This window comes from Felis catus, chromosome E2 (genome assembly GCF_018350175.1).
Source record: "Felis catus isolate Fca126 chromosome E2, F.catus_Fca126_mat1.0, whole genome shotgun sequence".
NCBI lineage: Eukaryota > Metazoa > Chordata > Mammalia > Carnivora > Felidae > Felis > Felis catus.
The window spans coordinates 4,154,608-4,170,720 of record NC_058382.1 but is presented as its reverse complement, the minus strand read 5'-3'; the positions used below and the strand labels follow the sequence as shown (position 1 = coordinate 4,170,720).

Genomic DNA, 16,113 nt, shown 5'->3' with positions numbered 1-16,113 from the left:
CCTGCTTTCTTCTTTGTGAGTATCAGCTGTCTCCTCTTTCCTTCCTTCCCCCATCTCCCATCTTGGAGATGTTTCCCTTACTTCCTGCATTCTGATCATGCACTGACGGCTTTTCCCCCACCCCTTGGCCCCTGTTTCCCCAGCTCCCCAGCTCCCAAGCTTTCTCAAGGACTCTCCCCATGTGGTGTGTTCACCATCTTTCTGGGGTTCTTACCTACAGGTGCCCCGTGGGTGTGACGGGTTCATTTTTCAAGGGTGTTTAGGTTAGGAGTGGCCTTCAGGGTAGTAAGGTTGTTCCAATCATCCACGTGAAGGCCTAACCCTAACCACCCCCAAGTTAGTTCCTAACTTACCCAGCACCGTGGTTAAATTCTTTGGGCCTGGGGTGACGGATACATACATGGGCACAGTGTTCTCCTTAGCTGAGCTATTTCTGTGCTAATCGGGCGGTTTGCGCGAACTTTGACTTCTAATCTTCACTTTAGTGTACCGCTTCCCAGACCTCTAGGGTCAAGGTGGGTTTAATCCAATCCTGTGAGCGATTTTTGCCTGTCAGGTGGGATGGCTGGCGTTCCTTAAGCACAGTCTGTGGTACTCAAACTGTGGGGGCACTTTCTGTTCTAAGTAGGAAAGTGCCGCCATTTTTTGAGTGTCACCGATTGGGAAGATCCACTCAGAACGTGGGATGGGTCCTTAAAAACCCATCGGGCTCTTCCGAGCCCAGTCCGGGCTCCCTCTGGGCAATGCTCTGCTCTCCCGTGGTACTCAAATGTGGAAGCACTCTTCAGACAAATCAGTGAAAAGTGCTACTATATTTGGGTGTCACTGGTGGGCACCATCAGCGGAGTCCATCTTGCTCTCGTCAGACTGTCATAGCTTATGTATCAACTGCTTAGCTCTCCAAGGCAAGTGGGGTTTGGGGGCACAGGGAATGGGCTGGAGATCTACCTTTGGTTTTGCGAGGTCAACACCTATGACCTGGCCATTCAGTGCGCCCCTAATGCGTTCATAACCTGAGGCTTTTCTGTACCTAGATGTCCCGGTGGTGCCTCCAGCTAGGAGGCAAATCCTTAGCGGTGCTCAGACTGGGATACACAAAATGGGGGCACTTCCCGTTCTCTGTCTGGAAAGTGCTCCCATTTTTGTGTGTCCTTGTCTGAGGAAATCCTCAACGTCCTAGAGCTTGGAAAGCTTAACTTCCCAGCCTGCTGTCCTGGACCCGAGCTGCGGCTTCCAGCCCACCCATCCCTCCAGCAGGCTGGCTCCCCCCACAGCCATTTGTCCTAATGGAGTGTTGTGTACAACCTTTAGCCCACGGGTAGTAAGAAGCCAAGGACCGGTTTTCCCTCTGAATGCCTTAACCCCCTTTATTCTACACTGAGTCCTAGTTCAGGTTCTTTGAACGAGCAGAGGAGGGGCAGAGAATCCCAAGCGTGGTCTGCTCCGGCAGCTCAGCCCGATGCGAGGCAACGTGAGGATTAGGACCTGAGCTGGAACCGAGTCCACATGCTTCACCGACTCAGCCACCCAGGCACTCCGGTCCTATTTTAGCCTTACCATCTCCAAATGGTGAAACACTTCAATAAAATAACCATGATTTTGTGTGGGTTTGTGGCTTTGTTTAAAAATGGGCCCTTGGCTTTTCAGCAATGTGGGAGGGAAGGGCTGGATCATCTCTGCTCCCCCCGCCCTTACACCTTCAGTAAAGGAAATCTTTGACCTTAAAACAGGTTTTGTAGAACATGAGAAACCAATTGAGCCCTGAAAAGTCCTGGACTTCCCCACCATAGTATAGGGACACGGGTGATGTGTCTTCCATTCAGATTGGCTACAGGCAAAGCCAAAGTTGATTGCACATTGGGAAAGAATCACAAGGAAAGGGGGGTGTATCTTAGAGCTAAACGCCTAATTGCGGGTTCCTCAGTGAGTGGGTTAATGGTACCAAACGAACACTAGCTTGGTTGCTCCTAAGATCTGGAGGATGTTAGGGCGGCTTCCATTTCAACACTTGCCTCCTAGAGGGCTGTGCCTGAAATTGGCTCACACCAAAGGAGCAGTCTTGCCCCAGCATTCTAGACCTTGTCAGATCAGGACCCCCCCTCCCACCGTTCCTCTTCCAAGGCATGTTAACATTCCTACACCCCCAGACATGTGCATAGATCTTCCTGGAGGCCACCTAAGGGCCTGGGTGGTGAGTGGGCCAGGTTTCTCCTTGTTCAGCTTCAGCAAAGGGTCTGGGGCATGGTTTGTGGGGTTGTAAGGGGCTGGAGGACAGACAAGTCAAGGGCGCTCAGGAAGGAAAGGCCTTGGTTTCAAGAGTCAAGTGTCAATGAGACCCTGATGTCCACAGGAATGTCTGCGGGTCTGAGTTAGCTTCCTTTTCCAGGCTTTCATGGGCTCCAGGGTCACTGTTTCCTCCATAAGCTCCAGGTGCTTCCTACTAAATTCCAGTCTTAAACTAATAGCTTCATTTCAGCACACTCATGGTGTCCTTGGGCATTCCTGGGATCAATCAACTGGCTTGGACTGAGTCTCCCTATCTCCAGTCCCCAACAGGGAAAGTCTGGTTTCGCCCGAGTCCTCCAGCATGGGACAGGTCAGAGGCCATTCTACAGTGGGCTAATCCCGGTGAGGGATCCAGCCAGCGGGCAGGACCGTGTGCAAAGCAGGACTGCAAGGCAGTGGGTGGCGGGGCTGCTGGCCTGACCAGTATTCTCTGGCACCTGGCCCGACCTTTGAGACTGTCTAGCACCCTCACGGCACCGCTAATCCTCAACTTTGCCACAAGTGCCATTTCGGCTGCAGGCCTGGCTGTAGGGGGCTGTTCTGTGTATTACAGGATGGATCGCTAGCATTGGAGAATCCTGGCATTGCCAAGTGTCCCGGGAGGGGTGCAAAAATTGCCCTCGGCTTAGAGCCCCTGCTCAAGAATCCTCAGGTCCTGTCCGTGACCGTAGCATCCCCCAAACTAAAGCTCCAGGCTCCACGATGCCTTGACCCAGTCCCCAAGCAGAAAGGATCCATCCTGCATGGGAGTGCACAGGAGAGCCTGCTCAACACCGTTGACCAGCGGGGTCCTGGGATGCTCTTCCTCTGCTCTGCCTTCAAGAGGAGAGCTAGAGCCATTCAGCAGCCAATGTCCAGGTGAGGTCTTGTTCCCCGAAGCACATCCAGCCTTCTGTGCGTCATTTTGTTCAGGTCCATCCCAAATAACCTGAGGACACACAGCGGGAAAGGTTACCCCAGGCCCAGGCTGCAGCATTCCAAGGTAACCTCAAATCTCTCACACTTCCTGCCTTGTTAACATAATCCCATCATCCGGTACTTGGTTGGAAACCGAGTCCCATGGAGAGGTAGGCTGGACTCTGAGCTACCACACTATCCCAAGTCTCTAAACTCTTGACTGGTTTACTTTGTGGCCATCTTTAAGAAGAAGCAGCCAGGTTTCCCCCCGTTTATAGACGGGGATATTGAGGAGCGAAGAGGCCGGAAGGCCTCCCCATCCCACACTGCTTGCATACATTAGTGCATGAAGGAGACGTTTCCGAATCTTCTGGCCTACTTGCCCATCTCCGATGGGCGTCTCGATTGTTGACCCTCACTCCCAACTCCAAGCCCCAGGTCCCGCCTCCTTCAGAACCAGAAACCCGTCTCTCACCAGAGCACTCGAAGTTTGCAGCCAGGATGACTCAGCCCTTTGCACAGCAGCCTGACCCCCGTATCCCCCAGGGCGTTGTTGGTCAGATAAAGCTCCGTCAGGGTCTGGCTGACGCCCAGGGCAGAAGCAAGATGCTCACAAGCTTTGGCTGTGAGGCCACAGCTATCCAGCCTGTGGAAGACAGTGGTTGAAGCAATATAAGGAGCTACTTTGGGGCAGTGTCTTCAAGGGGATTCAGGGTGATGCTTTTAGGAGACCGATTTCAGAGAAAGAGTGGTGCCCAGCCAGTCCAGGTTAAGGCCAATGTGCTGGAAAACATTTAAGGGAAGCATTTAAGGATGCTTCTCAATTCACAACTTCATCTCCATAGGTTACCCACTGATTTCGCAGTCCTACCCATTCCCCTTTATGGTAATTCGATCCCCGTCTGTCAATGAAACCCCGGTCTCAGGGTCTCAGTCCGGGGTTCACACTGTCCTTGAGCTCAGGATCCAGGCCTAAGTCGATTGGTTCCCCTGTCTCCAAGTCACCATGAATGGTTTCAGTTGGACACAGGACCCACCCAAAACCAGCGCATCAGACCCATACTTGATTTCCCGAGCTTTTTCTTTCAGAACTTAGACCTGGTAAGAAGTTGTGTTTTGTCAACAAGCAGGATCAAGGCAAAGCTTATTTGATAAAGGAGCCAATACAGCAACGAGGGGGGAAGATAATGGAGATCAAGAATCCAAATGCCTAGATCAAGCCATACCTGAAGCCAATTTTCAGTTACATAAGTCAATCTCTCTCTTTTAGGAGCCAGTATGAATTGGGCTGCCACCTGCCCAAACGATATGCCATCTGATTCTCTCTAATTTCCAATCTGCCTCCCACTGTGTTTCTTTCCTGCATTCTCTGCCTTTACGGTAACAATAAGAATGGGTAGCACCTACTGAGGAACAACGGTGTGCCGAGCACCTTGCTAAGGGCTTTGCGTTTACTTCATTTGCTCCTCACAGCAACTTTTGAAAGAAGTAGTATCACAGCAGGGATGTTAAGTGGAAATATTTTAATCTTAGTTTGGCTGAGGCTGTGAGGCGAGAGATGCCAGCTCCCAAAACGAGGTACAAGACAACAGCTCGGGACTCGCAGAGGAAGAGAAAAAACCAGCTTGCTGACGAAGAACCACCCACGTCACAGGTGCAGGGGGGTCAGGAGAGGAAGATGAGGGTGCAACATGTAGACGGGGTGTGCAAGGAGGTCGCTAGGGGCAGGCGCCTCCCTCCCGGGGTGGGGGTGGAGGGTCCCTGTAAGAATGCGCATATGATCCCCGGGAGAGGTGCCTGCCAGATGGGGGGTGGGGAAAGTGCTGTCCCTGAGCCCCACCCCCCCCCCGCCCCCTTCCTGATGCCCACCTACCCAGACCAGCACATAAGCCAGAGCCTCAGAAATGACAATAGAAACAGTCCCTCGGGGTGGGAGCCAGGCGGGTTTTGGGGACAAAGAAGGAGGAGGAGTGATAATTCACATTTGACTGAAATTCACACTGGAACAGATTGACTTTTTATTATATAAAGGTCACTGAGAAGCCAAGAATCTGCCCAAGTAAATGTCAGCGGAGAAGAGGAAAGTTTACAGAAAATGTTTACAGGCAACGATGGAAGGTAAAGTAAGGCATTTTTATGTTTGCCTCCTGCAGAGAATAAATTACCGCCTGAGCTCTCTGCGGGTTTTCTCTCCACCTCGGGGCTCCCGCTGGCCCTCTTCCAGAGCGGGGGAGGGATGTCCCTCCGATAGAAGCACAGGGCAGAGATGCGCCCCCAGCCGGAGACCGCCCCCGCCAGGCCACCAGTCCCGACGCCCAGGGCTCAGCTCACCACAGTTTCTGGAGTCTGCAGGTGGGGTGTCCCAGCCCCTCGCACAGCGGCCACATGCCCCTGTCGCCCAGGTCATTGAAACTCAGATCCAGCTCCCGTAGGTGGGGGTTGACCTGGAGCACAGCACCGAGACCCTCACAGGCGGCCGAGCCCAGCCTGCAAATGCCCAACCTGGAAGACAGGACGCACAGAGGCGAGCTGAGTCACCCCAAAGGCGTCCCCGGGGAGGGTTTCCTTCTGTCCAGGTGCCCGTGCAGAGAGGTGACCAGACACCATCCCCCCCCCCCAACCACCACCCGAGGCAGAAAAAGGGAGAAGCAAGGGGCAGGTGGGTGGGAAGATGGGAGGCAGAGAGAAATAACAAAGAAAGAGGGAAAGAGGAAGGAAGGAACACAGGGAGATGGTCCAGAGGAAGGATGATATTCAGTATGGGTTGGGTATCCATCCAATGAGTGCTCGTGTATCAGGTTCCTCCAGCTGCTGTAACAAGTTTCCACACCGGAGGCTCACAAGGTAGACACTGACGGTCTCACAGCTCTAGAGGGAAGCCTGCCCGCCCCTCCCCCCTGCCCCTGGCAGCCGAGAACCTGGTCCAGCCTCTCCCCAGGCTTCTGGTGTTCACCAGCCATCTTTGGGGCACATCTGTCCTGCACAAACATCACCCCGTCTCTGCCTGCATGTTCACACCGCGTCTTCCTCCACATGTGTCTGTGTCCAAATTTCTCTTCTTCATGAGGACACCTAATTAGGGGCCCCTCCCTGCTCCAGCACTCATCTGAACTAATTTTATCTGCAAAGACCCTGGAATGGGGGGGGGGGGGGGCGGAGCTATATCCTTACCCAGTTTCTTTCTTTTTCTTTTTTAATTGATTTTTAATTTTTTTTAATGTTTTAATTTGTTTTTTGAGAGAGAGAGAGAAACAGAGCACAAGCAAGGGAGGGGCAGAGAGAGAGGGAGACACAGAATCTGAAGCAGGCTCTGAGCCCCATGCAGGGCTCGAACCCACAAAACACGACATCGTGACCTGAGTCAAAGTCGGACGCTCAACCGACTGAGCCCCCCAGGTGCCCCAACATGGGAATTTTTTTATACAGATGAGCGCATAGCAGTAAGTGGTTTATAAGGGTCTTTCTTTTTTTTTTTTAATTTTATTTAGTTTAAGTAAATTAAAATATACATTCTCTTACACCCAACGTGATGCTCAAACTCACGACCCTGAGATCAAAAGTCACATGCTCTTCTGACTGAGCCAGCCAGGTGCCCCAACAGCAAGTAATTTAAGCATAACTTCGTCTGTTTCTCATGATAGCCACTGGGAGGAGAATGCTATTACCATCTGTTGTTAGGACACGTGGGGTGCCATGCACTGCTCAAGGTCATGGAGCTGGGGTTCACTTAGCCACTGTCCTTGCATACTGTTGCAATCGAAAGACTCTTTGGGGGGACTTAAGAGAGTCAAAAATGCTATTTCAGAGGCACCTGCGTGGCTCAGTCAGTTAAGGGTCCAACTTCAGCTCAGGTCATGATCTCAAGGTTTGTGAGTTGGAGCTCCGCGTTGGGCTCTGTGCTGACAGCTCAGAACCCGGAACCTGCTTCAGATTCTGTGTCTCCTCTCTCTGCCCCTCCCTCACTTGCGCTCTCTCTCTCTCTCCCTCCCTCCCTCCCTCTCTCTGTGCCCCTCCCCTCTCAAGCATGCATGCATTCTCTCTCTCAAAAGTAAATCAATATTTTTAAAAAGTGCTATTTCACTGTATAGTGTTTTTTTTTTTTCCAGATTTTCAGACATTCCTGCCTGTCCTTAGATATGGCTCCCATAGGGCGAAAACCTGAACTCTCCTTTCCTTTGAGGGTGTCCGTGTTTCCCTCAGGAGACATGTAGATCTATAGACATATAAACATCTGGTTGACCTGCTGTGTGTGGACAAGGGAAAGAACCCAGCCTCAGCCAGTAAGAGCCACACTGGGGTAAGTGGAGAAATGCCTTCTAAAACATTTTTTTGTAGGGACACCTGGCCGGCTCAGTCAGAAGAGCATGCGACTCTTGATCTCGGGGTGGGGAGTTCGAGCCCCACACTGGGAAAAGACAGGAGTAAAAAATAAATAAACTAAAAAAAAAAAAAAAACAACCTTTTTATGCATTCTAAAATGTAATGGCAGAATAAATGTGTATGAATAGCTGAAAATTTGCAAGAAGAAAACGCAAAAGGGGCGCCTGGGTGGCTCAGTCGTTTAAGCGTCCGACTCTTGGTTTAGGCTCCGGTCATGATCTCATGGTTTGTGGGTTCAAGCCCCACATGAGGCTCTGTGCTGACAGTGCAGAGCCTGCTTGGGATTCTGTCTCCCACCCCACCCCCACCCTGGCCCCTCCCCTGCTCAGTCTCTCTCTCTCAAAAATAAATAAGTAAACATAAAAAGAAAAAGAAAATGCTAAGGACAGGATTTCCTTACTTTATTAAATGGCTTTGCAAAAATTAGAGAAAAAAAAAACTGAACCCCACCTAACCACACAGGTAAACACAAAGAAGAAACTGAGAACACCCTTGACATTGTACTGGCAAAAGATTTTCTTTTCTTTCTTCTTTTTTCTTTTAAGTTTATTTTTTTAGTAGTCTCTACACCCACCGTGGGGCTTGAACTCATCCCGAGATCCAGAACTGTAAGTACGTTCTTCTGAGCCAGCCAGGCACATGGCAAAGGAATTCTTGGACACCTCACAAGGATATAAATCATAGAAATGCATACGGATCTGACCTCAAAACATACAGATTTGTGCCTGAGGAAAGCATCCACAGACAATTTGACAGGCTGAGGACCTACCGAGCAGACGTTTCCAAGATACGCACTCAACGGAAGATTAATATCTAAAGCGGGGAACATTCGCAGAGCACGGCAAATATAGAACACATACCAAAGACACAAATAAATTATGCAATTAGGAAATTCACAGAACGGGGAAACCAAAAAAGCCGATAAGCACACGAAGAGATACTCAACACTGAAATGCCGTTTAAGAACATTTTACACCCACCAGGGTGTTAAAGATAGAAAGTTGAATAACCATCAAGATACCAGCAAAGTAGCTTTTCCTAAATAGCGGTCGGAAGTGTAAACCTCATCTTTCTAGAGAGCTATTCAGATCAGGTGGAGATGTCAAATTCAGTCTGAGTGTGTGACTTGACTCCTGGTTGGGGGTGGGGGCTGGGGGGGGGGCATTCAGGAAAGGACACACAAGAATGAACATCACAGCAGAGCTGGGGACGGGAGCACGGCTCCATACTATCTGGTGCGTGCAAATAACTAAACGCAGGTGAGCTCAAAGGGACGCCTTAGATATGTCTGCACCAAGTGCACATGCTCAGTTATAAAGATGAGTGGGGGAGGGGGAGAGGTTGGTGAGCTGTATCATTTACATAAAGACAGGAGTGCCTACAGACGAGCTTTGGGGAGCGAAGGAAGGAGACTAAATTAAAACAGGGGCCTGTGGGGGGCGCCTGGGTGGCTCAGTTGGTTAAACATCTGACTTTGGCTCAGGTCACGATCTCAAAGTTTGTGAGTTCAAGCCCCACATGGGCCTGTCAGCACAGAGCCCACTTAGGATCCTCTGTCCCCCTTCTCTCTCCTCCCCCACCCCATGCATTCTCTCTCAAAAATAAACATTTAAAAATTAAAAAAAATTATATTTAAAACACACACAGAGGTGTGTATGGTTCCATAGTGATAGTGTGGACTGGATGCAGTAGAGAAAAGAATGAAGAAATGGGGCATTTGTCCAAATGTAACAAAAGCAATAGAAGCCAGGCTGTGCACAATGTCTTGAAAGAAAAAAGCGAAACAAAACTTCTAGCGTGAATGACACCAGATAATAGATGAGACTTTTGTAGGACAGAGTCTCCTTTGGGACTATAGAGAAAAATGACTTTTTTTTGGAAATTGACAGCCTTCTGCATTTTCTTTTTGTTCCTCGGTTTATTCATCCATTCCTTCTTGTAAAAATATATTAACTAGGGGCACCTGGATGGATCAGTCGGATGGGCATCTGACTTTGGCTCAGGTCACGATCTCATGGTTCACCTGTTTGAGCCCCGAGTCAGGTTCTGTGCTGACAGCTTGGAGGCTGGAACCTGCTTTGGATTCTGTGTATCTCTCTCTCTCGGCCCCTCCCCAACTAGCGCCTGGTCTCTGTCTCAAAAATAAATAAAAGCTTTAAAAAAATAAAAATATATTAACTTTACTAGAATTAAAATTTAAACACTGACTCTTGATTTTGGCTCAGGTCATGATCTCATGGTTCATGAGATCAAGCCCTGCGTCGGGCTCTGTACTGACAACACAGCCTGCTTGAGATTCTCTCTCTGCCTCTCTCTGTCAGTCTCAAAATAAATGAACCTAAAAAAATTTTTTTAAATAAATAAAATAAATTTAATTGAGCGTAAGCTCAAATTAAATCCCCAAACTGAGAACCCAGACCTTATTTAGGGGTTAAGGAAGGAATCCATGGGGATGAAGCATTTGTTTGGAGTCCTAACAGATCAAACAGATGTTATCCAGGAAACAGGAGGAATAGCAAAGTAGGAGGGCATCCCAGGAAGAAAGAACTGTTTGTGCAAAGGCCCTGTGGCAGAAAAATCTTTGAGGCAGATGTAGCTAGAGGTTAGGAGAAGAGGGAGTGACCCCAGTGAGCCCAGTGAGCCCAGATAGAAGAGCAGACTCAGATGATGGTGAGGAACACAGGACTCACCGGAGGGTCTGGAGTCTACACTGGGGATGCCTGAGGCCCTCACACAGCAGCAGCACCCCGGGGTCCCCCAGGTCATTCAGGCTTAGGTCCAGCTCCCTCAGGCTGCAGTTCACACTGAGGATGGACGTAAGGTCCTCACAGGCAGCAGCAGTAAGGTCACAAATCTTCAACCTGTAGGAAATCCAATTCAACACGTATTATAAGTGTTTTCTATACAATGCTAATTTTATCTCCCCTACCCCCAATCTTAAAAGTAATGCATTTTCTTTTTTTTAACATATTTTTTTAATGTTTCATTTCATTTTATTTTCGAGAGAGACAGAGTGAAGCAGGCTCCAGACACTGAGCGTGTCAGCACAGAGCCAGATGTGGGGCTCGAACCCACGAACCGTGAGATCATGACCTGAGCCGAAGTCGGACGCTTAGCCAACTGAGCCACCCAGGCGCCCCAAAAGTAATGCATTTTCAAAGGAAAAACTCATTGTTTAAAAACGGGCAAAAGGGGGCGCCTGGGTGGCGTAGTCGGTTGAGCGTCCGACTTCAGCCAGGTCACGATCTCATGGTCCATGAGTTCGAGCCCCGCGTCAGGCTCTGGGCTGATGGCTCGGAGCCTGGAGGCTGTTTCCGATTCTGTGTCTCCCTCTCTCTCTGCCCCTCCCCCGTTCATGCTCCATCTCTCTCTGTCCCAAAAATAAATAAAAAAACGTTAAAATTTTTAAAAAAAAAAAAAAAAAAAAAAAAAAAAGAAGAAAAAAATAAAAACGGGCAAAAGTGTGAGTAGACATTTCTTTGCAGAAAATAAACAAACGGTCCAAAATCACACGAAAAGATGCTCAGCATCTCTAATCATTAGGAAAACGCAAATCAAAACCACCAGGATGTACCACATCACATCCATTAGGACAGCTATCGTAAAAAATAATAATAACGTTTTTTACGAATTTCAAAAGGCCCCTGAACACCACGAATGTTGGCAAGGGTGTGAAGGAATTAACTTTATGCACTGTTGGTAGGAAGGAATAATGGTGAAGTGAGTGTGGGAAACAATACGGCAGCTCCACAAAAAATTAAACACAACCCTATGCTCCATCCATTCCGCTTCTGGTTACATAGCCCAAAGAATTGAAAGTAAGCGCTCAAAATAATATCTGTGGCTCAACGTTTACAGCATTTTTCAAAATAGCCAAAAGGCAGAAGCACTCCAAGTGTCCACCAAGGGATGAACCGAATGAATTCAACTGTGGTATATCCACGTAATGTGATGTTATTCCGCCTTAAGAAGGAAGGAACTTTTAACGCAGCGATGTGAATGAAAGTTGAAAAGATACTAAGTAAAAGAAGCCAGACAGACACACACACACACACACACACACACACACACACAGGGCAGACAAATATTTTGTGATTCTAGTTACATCAGGTACCTACAGTGGTCAAATACCATAAAGACAGAAAGTAGAATGGAGGTTATCAGGGGCCGGGGCAGGCAGATAGGGAGGCGGTGTTTAATGGACAGTCTCAGTTTTGCAAGATGAAAAAGTTCAGGCGATGGATGGTGGTGATGCTTTGCACAACAGTGCGAATAGCTTAATAGTCTTTAAGTGAATAGTGAATAGTGAATAGTGAATAGTCTTCATAGCTTAAGACCATGAAGCTGTATGCTTCAGAATGGCAAAATAGAACGTATGCCTGGCTGGCTCAGCCAGTAGAACACACGGCTCTTGATCTCTGGGTCGTGAGTTTGAGCCTCACGTTGAGTGTAGAGATTACTTTTTATTTATGTATTTTGAGAGGGGGAGGGGCAGTGAGAGGGGGAGAGAGAATCAAGCAGGCTCTGCGGTGTCAGCACAGAGCCCGACGTGGGGCTCGAACCCACGAACCGTGAGATCGTGACCTGAGCTGAAAATCAAGAGTCGGACGTTCAAGCGACTGAGCCATCCGGGCGCCCTGAAATTACCTAAAAAATGATAAGATGGTAAATTTTATGATACGTGTATTTTATTTTCTTTTTTCAGTGTGATGCATTTTCTTGGCTAAAGTAATCCAGAAAACACAGAACAGCATTTCTGTGCTCATCGTGTGTGATTCCTCAACCTGTCTTTGATGCTCCGCCATAAATTAGCAGTAATGTGTTTGGGATGCACCTGAACTGATAGAAGTACAGAGCAGGAAAACACTATTGCCCCAAAACCCACTCCTCAAAGGTGTCCTCTGTTGACATTTAGCACAGCGTCTTCCTATATATAGAAAGAGAAGACAGAGACAGAGTCCTGGATTTACCACGTGAGACCCCGGACCCAGCTGTGCCTGAAACCAGTCTTTCCCTCTGGACTTCTCGGTGACAGAAACCAACAAACTCACTCTTGTCTCCAGCCACACTGAGATGAGGTGTCTGTCCGGACAACCACAGGGATTTTTGTGGATGCCTTTATTGTAGGGAGCTCTGTGGCATTTGACACTGATGTTAGTATTGCCCTGATACTTATTTATTTATGATTTATTGTGGTAAAATATATGTGACACGGGGCGCCTGGGTGGCTCAGTCAGTTAAGCGTCCGACTTCGGCTCAGGTCATGATCCCATGGTTCATGAGTTCGAGCCCTGCCATCAGGCTCTGTGCTGACAGCTTGGAGCCTGGAGCCTGCTTCGGATTCTGTGTCTCCCTCTCTCTCTGCCCCTCCCCTGCTCATTCATGCTCTGTCTCTGTCTCTCTTTGTCAAAAAAAAAATAAAATAAAATAAAAAATAAAAAATATATATATATATATATGTATAAATGACATCAAATTTACCATCCTAACCTTTTCTTTTTTTGGCCCCGTGAAGAACTCACCACAGGATCCGCAGTCCACACACTGGATGCCTCAAGCCTTGGCATAACAGCCTCAGACCCAAATCCTCCAGCGAATTCCCCGCCAGGTCCAACTCCACTAGATGCTGATTGGTGCTGAGCACAGAGGCGATCTCCTGGCAAGCGCCGGCCTCCAGCTCACACTTCCTCAACCTCGGGAGGGAAGAGATGTTGAAGAGGCTGCCATCTTGCTTTCCTGGCTCCTCCCCTGGCCCGTCCAGTCACCCAACACGAACCTACACATGTCACCACGGCTCAGAGATGAACAAGAGGCCATCGTCTCCAGCAGGAGCATCCTGTCTAACGAGGCAAAGGGCTAAGCAATGATACTCCAGGGAAGGCAGTGCCATTGAGGCAGGAGTGAGCCACAGCTCACGGCAGGATCTCCAGAGCTCAAGGTCAGGGTGGGTCTATCTCTGGCACTCGCTAGCTCTGCACCCTCAGGCAAAGTGTCTGCAAGTCTGTTTCATGTTTCACGTGCTGCCTTAGGTTCACTGCCTGTAATACAAGGATGATGGTCGCACCTGCTTCCTAAGTTTCTTGCGAGGAGCACAAAATTTGCTAAGGGGACAGGATGCAGAACCATGCCTGGCACACAATAGGTGCTGGGACGGTGAGCTACTGTCTATTAAAACCATTGTGGTGAGGGGCGCCTGAGTGGCTCAGTCGGTTGAGCGTCTGACTTCGGCTCAGGTCACGATCTCGCGGTCCGTGAGTTCGAGCCCCGCGTCAGGCTCTGGGCTGATGGCTCAGAGCCTGGAGCCTGCTTCCGATTCTGTGTCTCCCTCTCTCTCGGCCCCTCCCCCGTTCATGCTCTGTCTCTCTCTGTCTCAAAAATAAATAAATGTTAAAAAAAAATTAAAAAAAAAAAACCATCGTGGTGGGGCACCTGGGTGGCTCAGTGGGTTAAGCATCCCACTCTTGGTTTCAGCTCAGGTCATGATCTCAAGGGTTCGTGAGTTCGAGCCTCAAGTCAGGCTCTGTGCTGACAGTGTGGAGCCTGCTTGGGATTCTCTCTGCCTGTCTCTCTTTCTCCTCTCTCTCTCTCAAAATAAATAAATAAACATTAAAAATACAATACAATACAATACAATACAATACAATACAATACAATAAAACCTAACTCACGTTTGGCAACCTGTGCACAGTTAGGGAAGACTCTCTGGGGGGTTGGGATGGTTCTCAAAGGCTAAGTAGGAGTTCCCTCGGAGGAATAAGATGGGACGTGGTAAGAGATCATAGAAAATATATATACTGATCTCTGCCCCTGTTCCCAGCACAGAGCTCCTGAATCCCTGTAATTCCTAAGTGGTAAGAACACCAGGATTGTGTCTTGGGATGGGTGGGCTCCCGGATTGGCCTGGGCACCAGAGAGGCCAAGCCCTGATGAGAAGCTTGGAACGTTCATCCCTGCGCCCCCACCCCCCCGCTTCCTCCAGAAGGGAGGGGCTGGAAATGGAGTAATGATCCATTCACCACAGGAGGAAGGCTCCCTAAAACCCCAATAGTGGGGCACCTGGGTGGCTTAGTTGGTGAAGCAAACAGACTTCAGCTCAGCTCATGATCTCACAGTTCGTGGGTTCGAGTCCCGCTTCGGATGAGCCCCACTTCTCTCTCTCTCCCTGCCCCTCACTCATTTGTGCTCTCTCTCTCTCTCTCTGTCTGTCTCTCAAAAAACAAAGAAGCAAAAACAAATGATAGCACATGGTTGGGAGATTCCAGGCTGGTGAACACATCCACCCCATCCTCACCGGGAGGGCGGTGCACCCAGCCCTGTGAGGACAGAAACTCCTGCTCTCGGGACTCTCCCAGACCTCCTCCCATGCACCTCTCCCCCTGGTTTTCAACTGTATCCTGTATCATACAGGATCATTAGTTATCATCAACCTAATAAACTGAGAAACCTAAGTGTTTCTCGGGAGTTCTATGAGCCACTCTGGGAAATTAATCAAACCTGGGGCAGGGGGTGGGATAGAAGCCAGGTGACAACTTGGATTTGTAACTGGCATCTGAGGCTGGGGTGGGGACGTGGCGGGGGTGGGGGTGGGGGGGCAGTCTCGTGGGGGGGAGCCCTCACCTGTGGGGCCTGACAGCACCTCCAGGCAGACGGAGGCAGAGTGATTTATAGGACACCCCACTGGTGTTGCAGAGTTGCTTGCTGTGGGAAATCCCACACATTGGTGACCAGAAATATCAGAAGCAGCGTCCTCTGTGGGAGTGGGGCAGACCCCCAGGGGACACTAGGTGGCTTGTCCACAACTGTGGCCTTGCAGCGAGAAGGGACGGCACAGCTAAACGTCACGAACTCACAGGAGCTCGGCGTGCAGACCCCTCGGGGTGTCGCTGACCAGTAAGGTGTGGGGTCTGCGAGGGTGAGTGGCCTGGGCACTCCCCACCGTGGACGTGAGGTGGGTGGGGTACAAGGAGGCCAGGGAGGGGTTCCCTAAAGCTCAAAGGGTCCGGGGCAGGAGTCTACGGTCTCTGGGCAGCCCTACGGCACAGACCAAGGACCGGTCCGGGGTGCAGACTCACTGAATCGCCTGCAGCCTGCATCTGGGATGCCGGAGCCCCTGACACAGCATCTTCACACCCGGCAGCCCGAGCCCATTGCCGCTCAGGTCCATCCTTCTTAGATTCTGATTGGCCATCAGGGCGGCCGCGAGGTCCCGGCAGGCAGAGGGAGCCACACAGCATCTCTTGAGCCTGGGCACGAGGGAGGGGACAAGAACCAGGTCACTTCCTGTGGTCAGAGGGTGGGTTCTGCCCCTCGTCCTTTCTCTCCCTCCTTCTTTTGGTCTAGACCTATTTCCCTCTTCCTTTATTTTTTATTTTTTTATTTTTATTTTTTAACATTTATTTATTTTTGAGACAGAGAGAGACAGAGCATGAACGGGGGAGGGGCAGAGAGAGAGGGAGACACAGAATCGGAAGCAGGCTCCAGGCCCTGAGCTGTCAGCACAGAGCCCGACGCGGGGTTCGAACTCACGGACCGCGAGATCGAGACCTGAGC

General features: G+C 49.7%; 1 protein-coding gene across 4 annotated transcripts in view; it reads right to left on the bottom strand.

Annotated features, from left to right (window-relative positions):
* Positions 1-1,340: 1,340 nt before the first annotated feature.
* NLRP12 (NLR family pyrin domain containing 12) overlaps positions 1,341-16,113 on the bottom strand; it is a 32,523-nt gene continuing 17,750 nt past the window's right edge. The window contains exons 5-10 of one of the 4 annotated variants that reach the window (XM_045046445.1): positions 15,636-15,806; positions 13,086-13,256; positions 10,254-10,424; positions 5,515-5,685; positions 3,659-3,829; positions 1,341-3,214 (exon numbers count right to left, since the gene is read on the bottom strand). In XM_045046445.1, coding sequence (XP_044902380.1) covers positions 3,127-3,214; positions 3,659-3,829; positions 5,515-5,685; positions 10,254-10,424; positions 13,086-13,256; positions 15,636-15,806 — 943 coding nt within the window. In that variant the 3' untranslated portion in view covers positions 1,341-3,126. Of the gene's footprint in view, positions 3,215-3,658; positions 3,967-5,514; positions 5,686-10,253; positions 10,425-13,085; positions 13,257-15,635; positions 15,807-16,113 lie in introns of those variants that run through there. The other 3 variants (XM_045046442.1, XM_045046443.1, XM_045046444.1) reach the window with 3 other exon arrangements.